Raw genomic sequence first — 16,104 nt, 5'->3', positions numbered from 1 at the left:
ATTAAGCAAGACACTTATAACAAAACAAAAACCAGAGAAAATTATAGTTACTCCACCCACTTTCCCCTGCAGAAAGACAGAGGTAAGCACAGGATGCATAAAGGTGGGCAGCAGCATCAAAAGACTTCAAGTTTTTGCATGCCTCACATCCCAGTAAAACATTAGGACTTCTATTCTTGATGAAAACTCAAGTTTCACATAACTTGAATTTCCAAGTTCATTCTTCACTCTACAGGCTTTTATTAGGTGACTGTCACAATGAAATACCTATAAATCTAAAAGCTGTCTCCTCATCCCTCCCTCCCCACAAAATTTGAACAAAAAACACCCACCCTGCTGGGTGGCAAGTTACTGGCTTGACCTCAAACTCTAAAATGCTACAAACTTTGAATTTCAGGAAAACAAACAAAAACTTTAAAATTGGTCATTTCAGAACTAATTTATACAGACAGATTCGTGCAGGCTGTAAGAGAAACCATAATACATTTCTTAGCTTCAGTTAAATAAGAAGGAAAATAAACCAACCTTCCAAACTGGGAGATGTTCATGTATGTAGTACGGAATTTTAAACATATTTCACATGACTGAAGCATGTGGCTAAATCATACAGAAGGGACCATGACCAACAAAAATTGAGAGGCTAGTCCACAGGGTGGTTGATCACAGATTTATCTTCCATATGCTACTAAATCAGAGAATTCAACGTAAAAGCAAGCAGGTTTTATTAAAGATGTATTTGGAGACCAAACAAAACTATGTTAAAATAAAACACTAGAAAAAGTAGTTTTATACATTTCTGTGATCTGTTTACAGTTACAATTAAATGTTGGGTTTGAATTTCTTCCTCCAATGGAACCGTGTGTGGGCGCAGGCCTGTGAAGTATTCTACAATACCTGTGCTTTTAAGTGAAGCGATTAGCTCAGTGGCATTACCGTCATAAAAGTGGGTAAACGCAGACTACAATATTAATGGATAAGTTAATGTTAACGGGTAAGTTAACTACAATATTAAAGGGTAAGTTTCTGCTATGAAGAACATTTTGCTATCTATAAGTAGAGGAAGCATCAGCAAAGAAAAGGAGGAGTGGAAACTGAAGAATTCTTAAATATATATATATTTTAATAATTATTTGTATTTCATGCAAATTAACTTGTCAGATTTGAATCAGATTAATAGCTTGCACACTGTTAGGCAGACATTTAAAAAGCATACCTGTTGAATATGTTCTCACTTGCAGCGTACTTGTCCAGTCTTCCCAAAGGTGTCAACATTTCATCTTGTGAGACAAAGTCCAGGGCTGAAGGTATAATAATCACATCAGACTCTGAGCTGTAGTCATCCACACCAACTATCAGAGACATCAGAAATACTCCTTATAATCACAGTAGTTTAACACTAAAATGATGTCTGTTGTTGGGCTGAAATACACAAGTCTAGGCAAGGCTCTGATGACAATATATTTACTAGCTGCACTAAATCATTTCCCCTGCCTTTCCCCAGCCCCCAGGAAGCCTTTCCTATACAAAAGTCATTTACTCAAAATTCATTTAATCCAATTTTTAGGTATTGTCTCTAAATTCCCAACCATGACATTTCACTAAACATACGAGGCTCATGCTATTTTAATCTGACATTTATACTATATACATATGTATATAAAATCAGGCAAGTGACTTTTAGCTAATTCTAAAATCAGCTTTTTGAACATACACAGACTAAAATCATAGGTGCAATTAGTCCAGAGGTAACGCAACATCTAGCGCAACAAAAAGCATTTAAAAAAAAAAAAAAAAGTATGTTAAAAAGTTCAGGTGCCTTGCTGTTATCTGACTACCAAATAAAAACCAGGTACAGTTCACCTACTGCACAATTACTAACCAGCCTGTCAAAAGACAACTTCACAGGAACAGAAACCACAACGAACTGGAAAAAGGGTCCAGCCCTGCTCTGCGAAGCTGCTTGAAGTATTAGGACTTGAACTACCACGTTTTTTAGTTTCCGTATGCCCTCTAAGCTACGCGACACCGCAGACTGATAACAAACCTAGCCTGCAAACGCAACAACTTATTTGCAACAACTTAAATGCAATTCCTTATTTGCAAGGGCTATCCCAGGTCACCAGCTTCACCCCTGAAAATGGGACACTGCAGTATGCTACAACTTACTCTTTGGGCTTTTATCTGAAAAGCCTTTTGAAAGCTGACAAATATAGATAGGTCGACTGTTCTTTAAGTCTAATGATGATTTTTTTAAAAAAAAAAAAGTAAAATCTGTGGAGAAAAAGATTACTCACATCTTCCCTTCCATACAGCTACAGTATATTGATTATCAGACACAGCACCATTAACCTCAATATTCGACAGTCAGAATACCTAAGCAGCTAGCACTTTCTGAATGTCTTCCTCATCATATTTCAAATGCTAAAAGAATTAACAACCAAAGGTCTATAGAAGAGTAATATTTTCACACCTAAATTGAATTAATTGCATCCGTTTACCAGCAAATTAGTTCTCCATCTTCTCAGTAAAGAAACAGTGATATCGTTTAAGTGGTCATAAATAAATCCTATGCCTGGATGAAGGTCCAAATTCTGCATTCGCTGGCAGCACATGCAAATCCTTGACAGCAAGCAAAGAAGCGATGGGGAAAAGAGCAGGGCACAAGAGGAATCAGAGAGTGGCAAGGAAAAAAACATACAGAGAGAGCCAAAGCAGCTGGAAGAGCAATTTTGAGAGACAAAGTAGTGCTCTCAGATATGCCCAAGGTAGAGGGGAACACTGCGGGGGGAGGAGGAGGAAGGCTTGAAGAAAGGTCAGTTGCATAAAGCTGTTGCAGCAGGAAGGACAAGCACTTAGCAACCCGGGTTTACACAACTGTTTGAACTTCTGTTTGCCCAGACCTTAGGGGACCGAGGCACAAGGGTTCGGGTTTGTGGGTTTATTTTGTTTTCTGGGTGTTGCTGGGTTTGTTTTGGTTGGTTGGTTTCTCTCCTCTCCTCCTCGAGACCCAGTTTTATTTTTTCAGGAAAAGGTGAGGGAAGGTAAAAACATACAAAGCAAGTTCGGATTAGGTAAATTACCAAGAAGCAGGTTACAGCCTTTCACAGAATCAAATTCAACTGAAACCAGAGGTTTTCCTGTGTTAGTACTTACACCAAGACACCTCTGCACACACACCTTTCTCACACCAACTTGTCTTACTGCTGTAGAAGAGGTCCTGCTTTCACAGGGCTGATACAAGACATGCTTTTGACGCTATGAACTCATTCTGCAGCACCCATACATGAATTAAGTCAGATGCATAGTCCTCATCCCAAGAAATGAGCTGCACTATTTATTTTTAATCACTACAGTCATTACCTTCACTAGGTGGCTAATCCACTGCACTCAGGTTGATTTCTAAACTCCAAAAATAATCAACTGGCGGGGACAATGACACTCGAATATTCAAGTGAAATTAATTTTATAACAGGATCTTACATTCCTAGATTAAAGTCTGTAGATCAGACTATACCTTTGCATGTATAAACTGCGGAAACCATGTCAAATACAGTCGCCAAAAGAATTATTATTTTATTTATCAAAAGTATCGATAAATACGCTGACATCACACCAACCTCCGCTAATTTACTTCCTCTATTTCTCTCCTCTCAACCTCAACTTTGTGTTCAACGCCTCCCTTTTCCCCCCCTCTTCATTTCTCCTTGGTCTGCTACTCCTACAGTGGTCCAAGGCGGACATCATCTTAATCGTTGCAGGGCACGAAGACAGCTCACTCCATTTATGCCATACAAACTAGTCACGCAGTCTATTTATGCCATACAAATACTGGCACACAAATACAGACATCTGGTCTGATGCCTTTGATTTAAGTGAACTGAATGTTCTCGTAATTTTCGCCTGGCCAAACCAGTGTCAGATGTATCAATGACAAATATCAAGATGATACACATAAATATTGGGAGCTACTTACAATTTCTGTTTGCGGTCTCGTTCTAAATCAAACAGAAAATCAGGTACGTGCATTTGACTCTGCAGTGTTTTGCACATTGTAAAATTAAGTTGAGCATTGCACCAGGCTTGATCTGCCTCTGCTACTGATACTACTCAGCAGCGCTACTCAGCCCCAGCACCTCAGCTTTTAGCCAGAGAGTTCATTCAAATGGCAGCACCCTGGTAAAAGCAACACGAACACCAACAGGGCAGAGAAGGGAACCCCTAGGAAATTAGGGGTTTCTATAAAAACATCCTCTCCCACTAACTCGAAGTCCCTAGTGGTGGTGGGGTGAGGAACGCTTTGGCCAACAGCATGAAAAGCAGTCGCAGTGCCACTACTTTCTGTCCATACGAACCAAGCAGTGCAAAATTAATAGATGCATTCATTTATCTAGATGGCCCAGGTTTGTACTTGGGAGTTTGCAAACTGCCATTCTGGAAATTCTCGATTCTTCAAAACTCTACGCTACCACCATGAAACACAAGGCAGTACAAAGTAACAAGAAAAGCACTGAATTTTGTTTTAGTGTCTGGCTGTCACTGACATGTATGACACAAGCCACGTAATTCCCCTCTCTGCCTTTGTTTTCCTGCCCAATCATTTGTTTGACTCTTTCGTGCAAGTTTTTCAGGCCTGTCTCTGTCTTGCATCTGATCCACACCATACCAAGAATATATAGACACACACCTACCTTAAGTTCTCTGTTTTACGGCAGGGATACAACAATTATTTGCCCCAGTTATTAACTAACACTACAAAGCCATCTTGCTGAGACAGATTGTGCTTAGCCAACCACTGACAAGTTTGGCTGAGAAGTTACATGCAACACAGTGAAGTCCATTTACAGCTCAGCCCCCTATAAAACTGTTGCCTGCAGGCCAATTTTCAAGGGAGCTCATTTTTCTACTCTAAGTCTCATCTTCCTAAGATCGTTCACAAAGGTCTTGTTCATGTCATGTCTTTACAGACAGGCACAAAAGATCACGTTTGAAAAAATAATCACTGCTTTTTTTTTTTTTTATATTTAATAATACACGAATGACTTTCTACCACGGACTGTTCAGTAGCAAGGTCACGTGTATTCTTCTGCATCTGCTATGGGCTCCATGGCACGAACACAGCCTCCTTCATTTGGGCACAGAAAGTCAGCAATGAGCAGAGAGGCGTTCTGAATAGGAGGGGTTCTTTATTTCTCTGAGCTGAGCAACAAAACAGATATCACAAAAGGTGTGTGTAACGCCAAGTTCCACCGCCTCACCTGCCTAATACTACTCACTACTGATCGCAGAACGCGAGAGCTGCCTTGTCCATGAGATACTACAGTAGAAAAGCAGACAGCAGATTTCGGAGGCTGAAAATGCAAGTAAGGTGTCTCAAGTTTACCCTGATTTTGTAAACGCTGTAAGAGAAAAATGCAAGTTTGAACAGCGAGTGATTACACTCGGCAAAATACAAGACAGGTGAGTGGAAGTATAGAAAGGATCTGCAGGTGGTGACTGGAGATTTCTGTCTGGCCACCTATCAGTAGAAATAAGAACCACACTTCCCCTTTTCTGTCTCTCACCCCAACTCTGCTGTGAAGCACGAAGTGCTATCCCCACTTCAGCTCCTGCTCCATGCGTGTTAAATCTCACCTGTATGCACACACCTCCCCGTCAGCACTCCAGGCTCGGTGGTAGCAGAGAAAGGGGAGAGAGGCAGAAGCAAGGAAGACGAGGGGAAGGTGCAAAGCAGCTCTGATCCCAAGTTGCCGTGCTACCAGCAAGGCTTACCACATCAGCACTTGCATAGTAAAGGCTGCGAACAGCTTGACGCAAAGAGCAAACCCGTTAAAATCAGACCTGACTGCAGGCTTCAGGAGGGGAGCATTTAGCAGATGAAAGAAAGATGCAGGAATCCAAATCAGCAGCTGTTTGCACACAGAACCCGTGTACAGCAAATACAAAGGAGCCACTAGACATAACAGACTAAGGGAATATTTTAGTCTAGCAAAAGCCTTCAAAAATAAAAAAAGACAGTTATCAGACATGCCAAAGGAGTTGCCTTTCTCCTCAAACAGAAGAGAAAACGAGGGGTGATACAAAATCCTTTAAAAGCACCAAGGACAGGTGCAGCTACAAACAGGTTTGTCTCTTCAAGGCACACACAGACAGCACTGCAAAACCAAATCTGCTCCGAAGTGAAGGAAATAAAGCTCCATCTCTTCTTGCCCACTACTCCTTCTGTAGCACAGCAGCAGAATGGACCTTCTACCGGTTAACGGCCAGACCTGCAACAAGCGCTGGTCTGCAGGAAACTGAAACAAAGAGGACATCCAAGCTACCAGCTAAAACAATCAGCAGTTTATATTTCGTCCACCAGTTTCCTGCAGGGAACATGTCACACCCATCCCCATGGTATCCGTGTCCCTTGCTGTTTGCACTGCCTGCAATTAAGGCTCCTGGAAGGAGGCTGGAGCGAAGTCAAAGACAGTGCAAGCAGGAAGTTACTCTAAGGCACTTTTTTTCCTCCGCTCTGAGTGCCTTACAGTCAAAGGTATCCACCCTCTGAACGTGTCCCGCTGCTGCTTCTGGGGTTTTTGATCGTCTGCACGACTATTTGAGTCTTGTGGCGCTGTGGAAAGAACCCCACTTCCACCAAGATGCTCTGCCTGGTCCTGCCATGACAGGATGCCCACACGGACTGTGCCTGGAGCCACACTCACATTCTGCCCCTAACTGGGCAGATGTTACACACAAAACCATCGAGCTCGAACTGTGTTTTAAGCTTGGATGGGAGAGCATTACAAAGCAAGCAGTTGAAGCTCAAATGCTGAAGCTTAAAGGCTTCAGCCATGACGTGACACTGCATTATACCACATCAGCTACAAATCCAAGTGCTCCACTCGGATCAAGCACTGCTTCTCTGTGCAGATACGTTGCTGGTTCGAGCACACTATCTCAAACTTGCTTACTTGGGCCAAAAGTAGCAAAGGCAAGCTTTGTGACTGGTACATCCACAGTCTGTAAAATGCAGCTCTGCAACATCAACCACTTGGAACTTCCTAGCTGTCCTTCTCCTCTCCCCACTTAAATGCTCTGCAGACTTTTATTTTGTGACAGAATTCAAGACGCGCGCTGGGATAAGCCTGAGTGTTTCCTGAGCACTCACAGGAGGAAGCTCTTTCTGTGACTCCTCACACTCCTCTTGTTTCTGCAGCTCCTCACACTTTTCCTGTTTGTGCCCAAAGTGTAAAGTTGGTCAAGGGGAAAAGACGAAGTAGCACTGAATGTGTTGGACTCACACTTAGAAAAAGTAAGAACAACCATGGATGTTAATTTCAACGTTACCGAAAGCCATTTCCTCTAATAACACACACACACACAAGCAAACACACATGAAGTATCCCTACGGATACATCAAGCTATTTGTCCTGCAGGCCAGAGAGGAAGGAAAAGGTGGTCTCGCTTACATTCAAAGATTTGGGAGCTATTTAGGCACCATGGCGACAAGACAAAAAGAAAAATACCTAAGCAGGCTTGTTTGTTAGAGAAAAACATTCCAACGGGCTGCATTAGGGTTCCCACAGAACAACATTTTCATTTCTTCATATTTCTAGCTATTATGGAAATTGTATCCTGGAACAGCACATTTTTTGTGCTATTTACCTTTCATTTTCCTTTGCCTTCAAAATAGTAGGAAAAACCAAACAAGCAATGCTTTCAACTCTTAGTGCAGTTGTCCTGAAAGCCATGCTGACTTTTCTCATGCTATACCTTCCAAAGCAGGCAGAGATGCCCTGCTGTCCTGGGTTCCTTCAGGAGAAGCTGTTCCTGGCTCAGCCTTCTGAAAACAGAATTGTTACTCCAGCTCTCGCAGCAGAGGCTGCCGTTTCAGCCAGTTCAGCTCCTGCCCAAGCCACCTCTTGCAGCAGCTGCTCTTAGAATGAAAACTTTCTGCCCACACAGCGAGAGAGTCTCAGCAGCAAAAGACACACAGAGGAAAGAGGCATTTCATCTTCAACACGCTGCAGTCGGCCACCTCCACAACAGGTCAGCAGAACGAACTGCACGAACGCCGAGGTTTCATGTTATCTTAAGGTTTTGGTAACTTTCATCTCTGTCCTGACTCTCTCCCCTCCTTCCCCTTTTTCTCCAAGTGGGAGAGGAAGGGAAGAGGCGGAGAATACCTGTAGCCCTAGGAGAAAATCAAAAGGAAAAAAAAAAAAAACAGGAGCTGGCAACCTTGACCGAGGATTTCTGCCAGAGCCAGGAACATAAAAGGTGGCTGGTGAAAAACGTATTTCCACATCAAAAGTGATGCTACTGACCTTGGAAAGCTGAAAGCCTGGAAAATTACCTCTCCTTCAATCCTCTGCTACGGGTAATGGAGAAAACGTGCAGCTGCACGAGGAAGGTTCATTAGCCTGTATCAATTCAAGCACAACCCTTTCCTCAAATCATCAGCTCCTCTCTAGGATCCTAAGAGGTTTCTCAAGAAAGAGAGACTACCTATTACCCACCTGAGACGCCCACAACTGTAATTCCGTGGGGACACAGCCAAGCACCTGAGTCTCCCAGTTTCTGTGAGGGTCAGTTAAAAGACAAAGAAATGAACTGAGGAGTCAGGAGAATTAAAGCATGACCTCCGGGGAAAAAAAGAGTGAACAAGTACGCTTCATTAGCGTTGAAAACTGATTATTAGATTCCCAATTGACCAGAACCTCAGTCACGCCAGAGAATTGATCCCGAGCACTACAGCATGTCTGCCATTAATTGCTGTTAATTTTTGCAGTGCAGAGACGGGTGGCATGCTACTGAAACACCAACCCACTGACTCCAAATATCTTGGTGTTCCTTCACCAGAGCTGTCTCTCTGACGAGACCACGAGGCCAGTACTGCAGCACAGCATTTGACCATCACATTGGTACCGTGTACGGCTGTGAGAAAGCAAAGGTGAATTTTAACATAGCACGGTGTCTCAGTACACAATACTCAATTCACTGCAAGAGAACAAGAGCTAAAACACGGTGTCAAACTGTGATTTGACACCACAGGGAAAGGCAGACCTATTTAATTGGGAAAAAAAAATCTTTTGACTTTAAGTATTGCTGAAAAAAAAAAAATCAAAAATGCAATTGAAATTAAATATTTCAAATGGAAATAAGCTCCTGTTTGGGAAGATACTTCTGCACAACCCAAAGTCTAATAGAATAATTTAATTAAAAGCATTCAACCAACACAAACTCACTGCTAATGCCAGATGATTTGCTGATTACCTGGAACATGAAAACGTCAGTGATAAACCAGCTTTTGACATCTGCAGATGCACAAAGAGCATTTTCTTCAGCTCAGCTAAATAACTGGTTCATTCATTCGCTGGCAGAGAAGGCTAAAAAGACCTGGCCTCCTTTTCCAATCACTGAAAAAAGAACTAGATACCAAAAGCAGAGATCTATTAGATAAAAGTTATTGGACTCTTTTTTTAAAAAAAATCTTTAGGACTGCTCTATCCACCAGTAAAATCCAATTAGTTTTTACAGTTAATGAGGCTAGTGTTAAAGTTTAACAAAAAGATACCATCTTAATGCTAAAGCCTAATACTGAGGAAAACAATTTTATATATACACACACGTATATATATTTAGCTATAAAGCCTCGTTTAAAAGTTATAGCCTGTCTAAACTACATTTAGATTTTAAAATACCAGTCCCTTTATTTTTAAATCACGTGGACACTATCTGCACAGATAACACTAACTATCACTGTTTGCCAACATGACAAATGGTAAAGCTTCAGCATCTGGATGTTAGGCTACTAAATCACCCAAGCACGCATGTAAGACTTGTGATTGTCAAAAGTCCAAAAGCTGTATGTAAATGTAGCTGTCAGTTATCAATGAGAATAAACTTTAAAAAAAAAAAAAAAAAAAGGCAAAATAGTAAAACCAGTTATTAAATCAGAATCTCTCCCTTCCCTCGATTTAAATCACAATTAAAATCCTGAATGAAATCAAGCTATCCTGTTTCACAACCTGAATCCTGGTTACAGATAGCTCTCTTTTTCAGAGCACGCAGCCTGCACACATCGATGAGCAGACTGAAAGGAGCAAGCATCACGGTACGTTTGATTGCATCTATCTGGACTGATCAGTTCTATCTTCAGAAGCATCCATGGGGAAGGGAGGGAGGTAGAATACATCTGGGAGGAATCAGAAAGGCTTTTTTTGTTTATCAGCAAAAATAAGTAATTCTACACTCCTCGTGTTTACTTTTCGATCATTGGTCGTGGTTATTTTCTTTCCTGATCTCCCCTTAGCTTGCTACACTTCCTATTTTGAATGCCCAAAACAGGTATTTGAACAAAAGCCAAATTTCCAGATGTCTCTACACGTACTGTACAACATTTCCAATGGAAAACCAAAACTGACAGTTCAAGTAGTGTAACTGCCCAGCTGAAACTGAGCTGCTATCTTATTCTGCATAGTGGCCAGATGGGATGGGGAATCTTCTTGCAGGCTTCCACTCTGAGTTTTCACCCTCTTACCATCATGGATTTCTTTTCCCTCCTGTTTTACCTTCATGGATATCACGCTAGGATTTCTGTTAGGCTCACCTCCACACGGACAAAATGCAACCAAATGTTACTAACCGGGCGGGGACAGAACACAATGACGACTACAGTTAAGAGCAAAGCTGCTTTCACAGTAAGAACTTCCATTTAGGAATTAAATTTCTTTTATAACCTTCTGTACATCCTGCTAGAATGCATCCACTGAGGTTTTTTGCTTTAATCTTCAAACTTCCAAACAAGGAAAAGCCGCTGGCTGACCACGGGAGAAACAGAATCTCTTTAATTACTATCATAGCCTTTAATATCAGGAGCTACCTGGACAGACACAAAATATCAGCTGGAATTCAAGCACTGAAATACCACTCGCCAAGCTCTGCAACTACTTCAAGGAATCATCTGGGTAATGTCCTGTCAGGTGTGAAGCATGCATTCACCTGAAAAATAAAAATCTGAGCTTTCCCGTGGTTACCAAGCAACTGAGAGCAGAAAATACGAAGCTTTCAAAATAGAAAAGCAAACCACAGCCAAAATTAATTATTTAAAAGTCAATCCAGCTGGTTTGTCAGCCGCTCTCTAAAAGCCTTTCTTATAAGAGCTCCTGTTTAATCTCTGACCTCTTAAACAAATAAACAAAAGGCAATTTCTAAATAGGTGCTTTCTGCATGCACCCTGAAGATCTTCCCCAACCCCAAAAGCAGATCACTACTCTCTACTGATATCTAGGAAAAAGTTACAGTGAACTTAAATATTTATCAAGTCCTCTTTAGGAAAAGGTAAACTTTCTTTTACGAGCAACCATTGAAACAGCACTGCAAAGGTAAAGATAATTTATTGTTTGCTAGTCCAGGTCAATCAGCATGCAGTGAACAGGCACAAGAACCGAGGGGTGGCACAAAAGATAGAGTTGTGCAAGTTGTTCATTAAATGCCACTTTTCTGCTAAAATACTTTGTTTTACAGACCTTAAACACCAAGACCATAAAATAGCTGTTGTCAGCTCTGAGAAGCTGTACAGATGCCTAGTTTATTACTTGTAGCACCAACTGTGTATTGTTGTTTGCTCAGCTCCGGGACTTTCTCCTACTGTTTTACAACCCGACCAATAAAAGCTATCTGTTAGTTACCTTATTGATTCCACGTCCTTATTTCCTGTAATACTCTTACTGCATTAGAAAATGGTGACTCACCTTAGGAATTATCACCATAAAAAATACACTTCTGTGATTCAGCATCAAACCTGGACCTGCCGATGAGCTACAACTGAAGGCCTAACCTCCTGAAGCACACCAAGGCGTGGGCCTAAGTGGATACCAGCTTCAGATGCCCAGTCCAGATCTTTACACACGTATCTAGTCTTACTTTTTGTATCACTCCTCCTGGCTTTTTCCAGTGAACGTCACGGACATTTCGCTGTCGGCGGATACCAGATCAGTCAGAAGCACGAGGACTGAAATTACACAGTTGGCTTTTCTCAATAGTCTATCAGCTGGCCCCATCTCAGCCTTCTCACACAATTCACTTCTTTCTCCTTGTGCAGCACGTTTAATAGCAGGAGCACAGCTGCCAGAATCACACACGCGTAAAAGCTGCCAGCACTCCCAATTTTCTCACAGTTGCATTCTAGCATGCAGGAATACACCTCCCAAACAGTTTCTAACTCCTCTGCTCAGAAGAGCTGTAACCATTTGAAATATTTTCAGCAAGGTCCTATAGGGTGGGGTTCAGGTCTGGTAATGCCAGGCAAAAATAGTGGCTTTTTGTGGTATTTCTGTTTTTTGTTTTGAAACTGTCTTTTTAATCCCTGCAACCATGAAATGTAATCCCAGATAATGCATCACTTGCAAAAACCTTCACAAATCGCTTGAGACCTGTTGTACACGGATACAAGATCTGGTTATTTCAAGCAAGTACAAAAACCGTCCCTAGGGACGTACAGTCTCCCTGCTCTGTATCATCACTTTTTGGTAACTCACGCCCACCTCACAAGAGCAAAACCATACGAAATTAAGAACCATAAAAGACATCGTGTGACTGACTTATGCCCAGACAGCGCACATTGATTCATACCGATTCCTCTCGCGTTTAAGTAAAACACTGAAATATCGAGCTATTGACTTTTATCTGCTTCCATCAAAACCTCAGTCATTTTTAATGAGGTTGCAAGTTTTTAGACTTCTCTGGCTCTTGCCTTCAGAATGCTCTCATCTGGACTGAGTCATATAGATCCCAGCATATATAATTTCTCCCTTTTTAAAGACAAGATCATAACATTCAAACCACCACCAGGGAAACCATAGATTCAGAATCATCTCTCCGATGACTACAGTCATATCCTCCTCCAACTCCTGTCTTACAGTCATGAAAAATCATAACCTAAGTAGACATTTCAGAAGGCATTGGCTTTTCAAAGCGTGCCACTTCTGAGGAAGCCCTCCTGTAATCACAGAAAGTTTCCAAAGAGCTCTGCTCTCAGGCCGAGCAGAAGCAAACAAAAAAAATGAAGCCTGGCAAAAAAAAGGCTCTCTCTTTGTGTGAGGCAACACACAACAAAAAGCCTTCACACATCTGATCCCAAAACTGAGAGAAGGAGATGTAAAACGTTCGGTTGGGCTCTGATAAGCTAAAATAACACCCCCAGAAGTAAAAATGAAGCAAAAAAAAAAACAAAAACAACTAAAAGATGGGGGGTTTCTCCTGCAGCCTGGCCTCCTCGTGAGCATGCTGTGCAGCAGACACGCACCTCCAGACGGTGGCAAGGGTCTGCTCACCCACTGTGGGCTGCCAGGCAGGATCCTACGTCAGGAGCCGCCTCAGAGAGGGCTGCTGCCTCCATTTTCACTCCCTACCTGATGCTCGTTGTGCTGCCAACGCTGCCTGGGCGCTGGCCCCGCTGAGAGACGCCGCCTCACCTGGGTAACGTTATGCACAGCAGTACCTGGTACCTGGCACCCCTGAGCTCATATTTGGAGCCAGAACTGGGTCCTGTGCCTCACACCGCCCCTCTCACAGCCCCTCACACAGCCCCTTCTCCCACAGGCGAGGGGCGGGGTGGGGAGACCCCAACCCACCCCCCCACCGCCTTCCTCCCCTCGGGGCTGCCCAGGCGAGGCCATGGGCGTGCAAGGCGACCCCCACCACCACCCTGACCCCCTCTCCCTTCCTTCATCCCTCCTTCATCCCTCCTCCTCCTCAGCCCCTGGGGGCGCCCCCCGCCGCCCGTTACCCGCCGCCAACGGGCGCCTCACGCACCCCGGCGCTGCCGCGGGGGAGCCCTGCGGAGCCCCGCGCAGCCCCGGCCGTGCTTCATGGGCAGCGCCGAGCATGGCCTCTCCTCCTCCTCCTCCTCCTCCTCCTCCTCCTCTTTTTTTCCTCCTCCTCCTCCTCCTCCTCCTCCCACAATGCACCCCGGGCATCCACATTTGAAGCGACTTCCTCGCCCGGCAGCAGCCCCGCGGCTTCCCTTCCCTTCCCTTCCCTTCCCTCCATCCCATCCCGTCCCATTCCCGTCCCCACTCACATCCGTCGATCTCCTCCTGCAGGTCCTCCTGGAGCAGCGACAGATCTGCGGGGACACGCACACCATCAGCCCATACACACTCACACACTGCCTCCCTCCTTCCCTTCCTTCCTTCCCTCCCTCCCTCCGTGCCGACCCCACCCCGCAGCCCCCCGCACCCGCACGGGAGAGCAGAGGAGGAGGAGGAGGAGGAAGAGGAGGAGGAGGAGGAAGGAGGAGGCGGCGGAAAGGGGGAGGGGGGCGCTCCCTACCCGCCATCTTGCTGCAGCCCCCGCGGGGCGCCGCGCTACATGGAAGGCAGCGGGGCTCGGCGGCGGCAGGAGGAGGAGGAGGAAGAGGAGGAGGAGGAAGGAGAAGAAGAAAAGGGGCGGCCCCGGCGCTCGGTCCGGGCCTCGGCGGCGTCTCCCCGCGTCCCCCGGAGAGCGTTGCGGGCGGGCGGGCGGAGGCAGGCGGCGGGGAGGAGGGGTCTGTGCCGGACACGCTGCCCCCGCCCGCCTCGCAGCCGGGCGGCCTCGCCGCGCTCCCCGCCCCTCGCCCTGCCTCACGCCCGGCCCTGCCCGCTCACCTGGGACGCCGCAGATCTCGCTCCCCAGGCCCTCTGAAGGGGTTGGGGTGGCCAAATCCCGGCTTTGGGGCTTCAGGGGGTCGCCTGGAGGGAAGGGTCGGTGCCGCAGAAGTGCCTGCTGCAGCCGCTGTGAGGTCACCCAGGGGGAATGTCCCCAGGAGGTGGCCGTGCTCACAGGCACCCTCCTCGGCTGCACTCCTGAGCAGCCCCCGTCGCTTAAAAACACACCAACTTCCCTACACTGCTGCTGTTTCACTTTATAAAAGTTCAGTTGCACGTACACGTAAAGGTATCCCTCATTTTCCACACTTGCTGGCTGTGCCTCGCAGTCAGTGCTGGCGCTACTTCCAGCTATTTGGATAGTTTTTGCACTGTACACGGGAAGCTGAAAATTGTTGGATAAAACAAACGCTCTAATTACTTAATACCCACAACACTTGATACAGAAAAAACATTATAGATACCAGTGTTACCACGGAGTCTTATCCGTTCCCCAGTCTTATTTTTATCTCTGTAATAATCAGCGGTGTTGTTCCTGCACGAAAGAGCAAAATAAGTTATTTTTGTCCAGTTTTTCCAAATAGGATGAGGTTTTGGTTGCTCGGTTTTTAACTTAATGTTTGACAGCACGCCTCGCCTTGTAAGCTGTTTTTTAACATCTTAATGCTGCTTTCCCGTTTTTTTGTTTTTTTGTTTTTTTTTCTTTTTAAGTCACATAAGGAATAAATCACAAGAGTTTCTCCTTTTCTTTGCCATTGTGGCTGAAAATGTGCAATATATTAAAGTGCAAGCATCTCTTTCCATACACTCCTCTAGTACAAGCTCTGCCCTGTTTCATACACATTCAATCTTTAGAGAAATCACTCGGGCCTACTAGGTACTGATCATGCAACACTTGCTTTTATTCAGATATATGACCTCAAAATCTGAGTAAATCAAAGAAACCCACGATGACCATGTTACATGAACTGTGCTATTCTCTGCCAGAATAATCAAAGAGAAGATTCAGGGGAAATATTTGACAGCGCAAATAGCTAGCAATGTTGGATGTAATAGCAGTAGACCTAGAGCAAAAAAAAACAGACCATGCTTGAAGACCAAATTTGTATTATCTCTTATTACTGCAAGTTATTTTCAAGGAGGTTTCTTTCCTCTCTGCTTCACATTCTTCACCACAGTCAAGGCTCAGTTTTGCATCCTCTGAAGTCAACAGCAGTAGCTCAAAATGTTACGTGCTTGGTTTTACTGAAAAAATCAAGGGCTTTGGTTTCTCTTTCCAGCTCTATAAAAAGGTGCTAATGCACACTAGGTCGCAGTGGTCTGAGCGCAGCAAAACTGACTTGACTAATATTACCAGAATGAGAAATCAAACTGAATGAGATACATATGCTGCAACTGGGTTTATAATTTGGAATACGTCGGAATTACTGCTCTTAAGAGTATATTAATAGTTTTAATCATCATCAGTGCACAA

General features: G+C 44.2%; 1 protein-coding gene across 12 annotated transcripts in view; it reads right to left on the bottom strand.

Moving 5' to 3' along the window:
• PPP4R1 (protein phosphatase 4 regulatory subunit 1) overlaps positions 1-14,720 on the bottom strand; it is a 59,540-nt gene extending 44,820 nt beyond the window's left edge. For 2 of the 12 annotated variants that reach the window (XM_072034708.1, XM_027452050.3), the window contains exons 1-3: positions 14,317-14,555; positions 14,066-14,110; positions 1,214-1,349 (exon numbers count right to left, since the gene is read on the bottom strand). Coding sequence is in view for 9 of the 12 variants with exons in the window: in XM_027452050.3 (XP_027307851.2) it covers positions 1,214-1,349; positions 14,066-14,110; positions 14,317-14,323 (188 nt within the window). In the remaining 3 variants the exon portion in view is untranslated. Of the gene's footprint in view, positions 1-1,213; positions 1,350-13,771; positions 13,917-14,065; positions 14,111-14,223; positions 14,277-14,316; positions 14,556-14,630 lie in introns of those variants that run through there. The other 10 variants (XM_072034707.1, XM_038173843.2, XM_072034704.1 and 7 more) reach the window with 9 other exon arrangements.
• Positions 14,721-16,104: the final 1,384 nt, after the last annotated feature.

This window comes from Anas platyrhynchos, chromosome 2 (genome assembly GCF_047663525.1).
Source record: "Anas platyrhynchos isolate ZD024472 breed Pekin duck chromosome 2, IASCAAS_PekinDuck_T2T, whole genome shotgun sequence".
NCBI lineage: Eukaryota > Metazoa > Chordata > Aves > Anseriformes > Anatidae > Anas > Anas platyrhynchos.
Note: the sequence above shows the minus strand (reverse complement) of the source record. Positions and strands in the feature narration are given on the sequence as shown.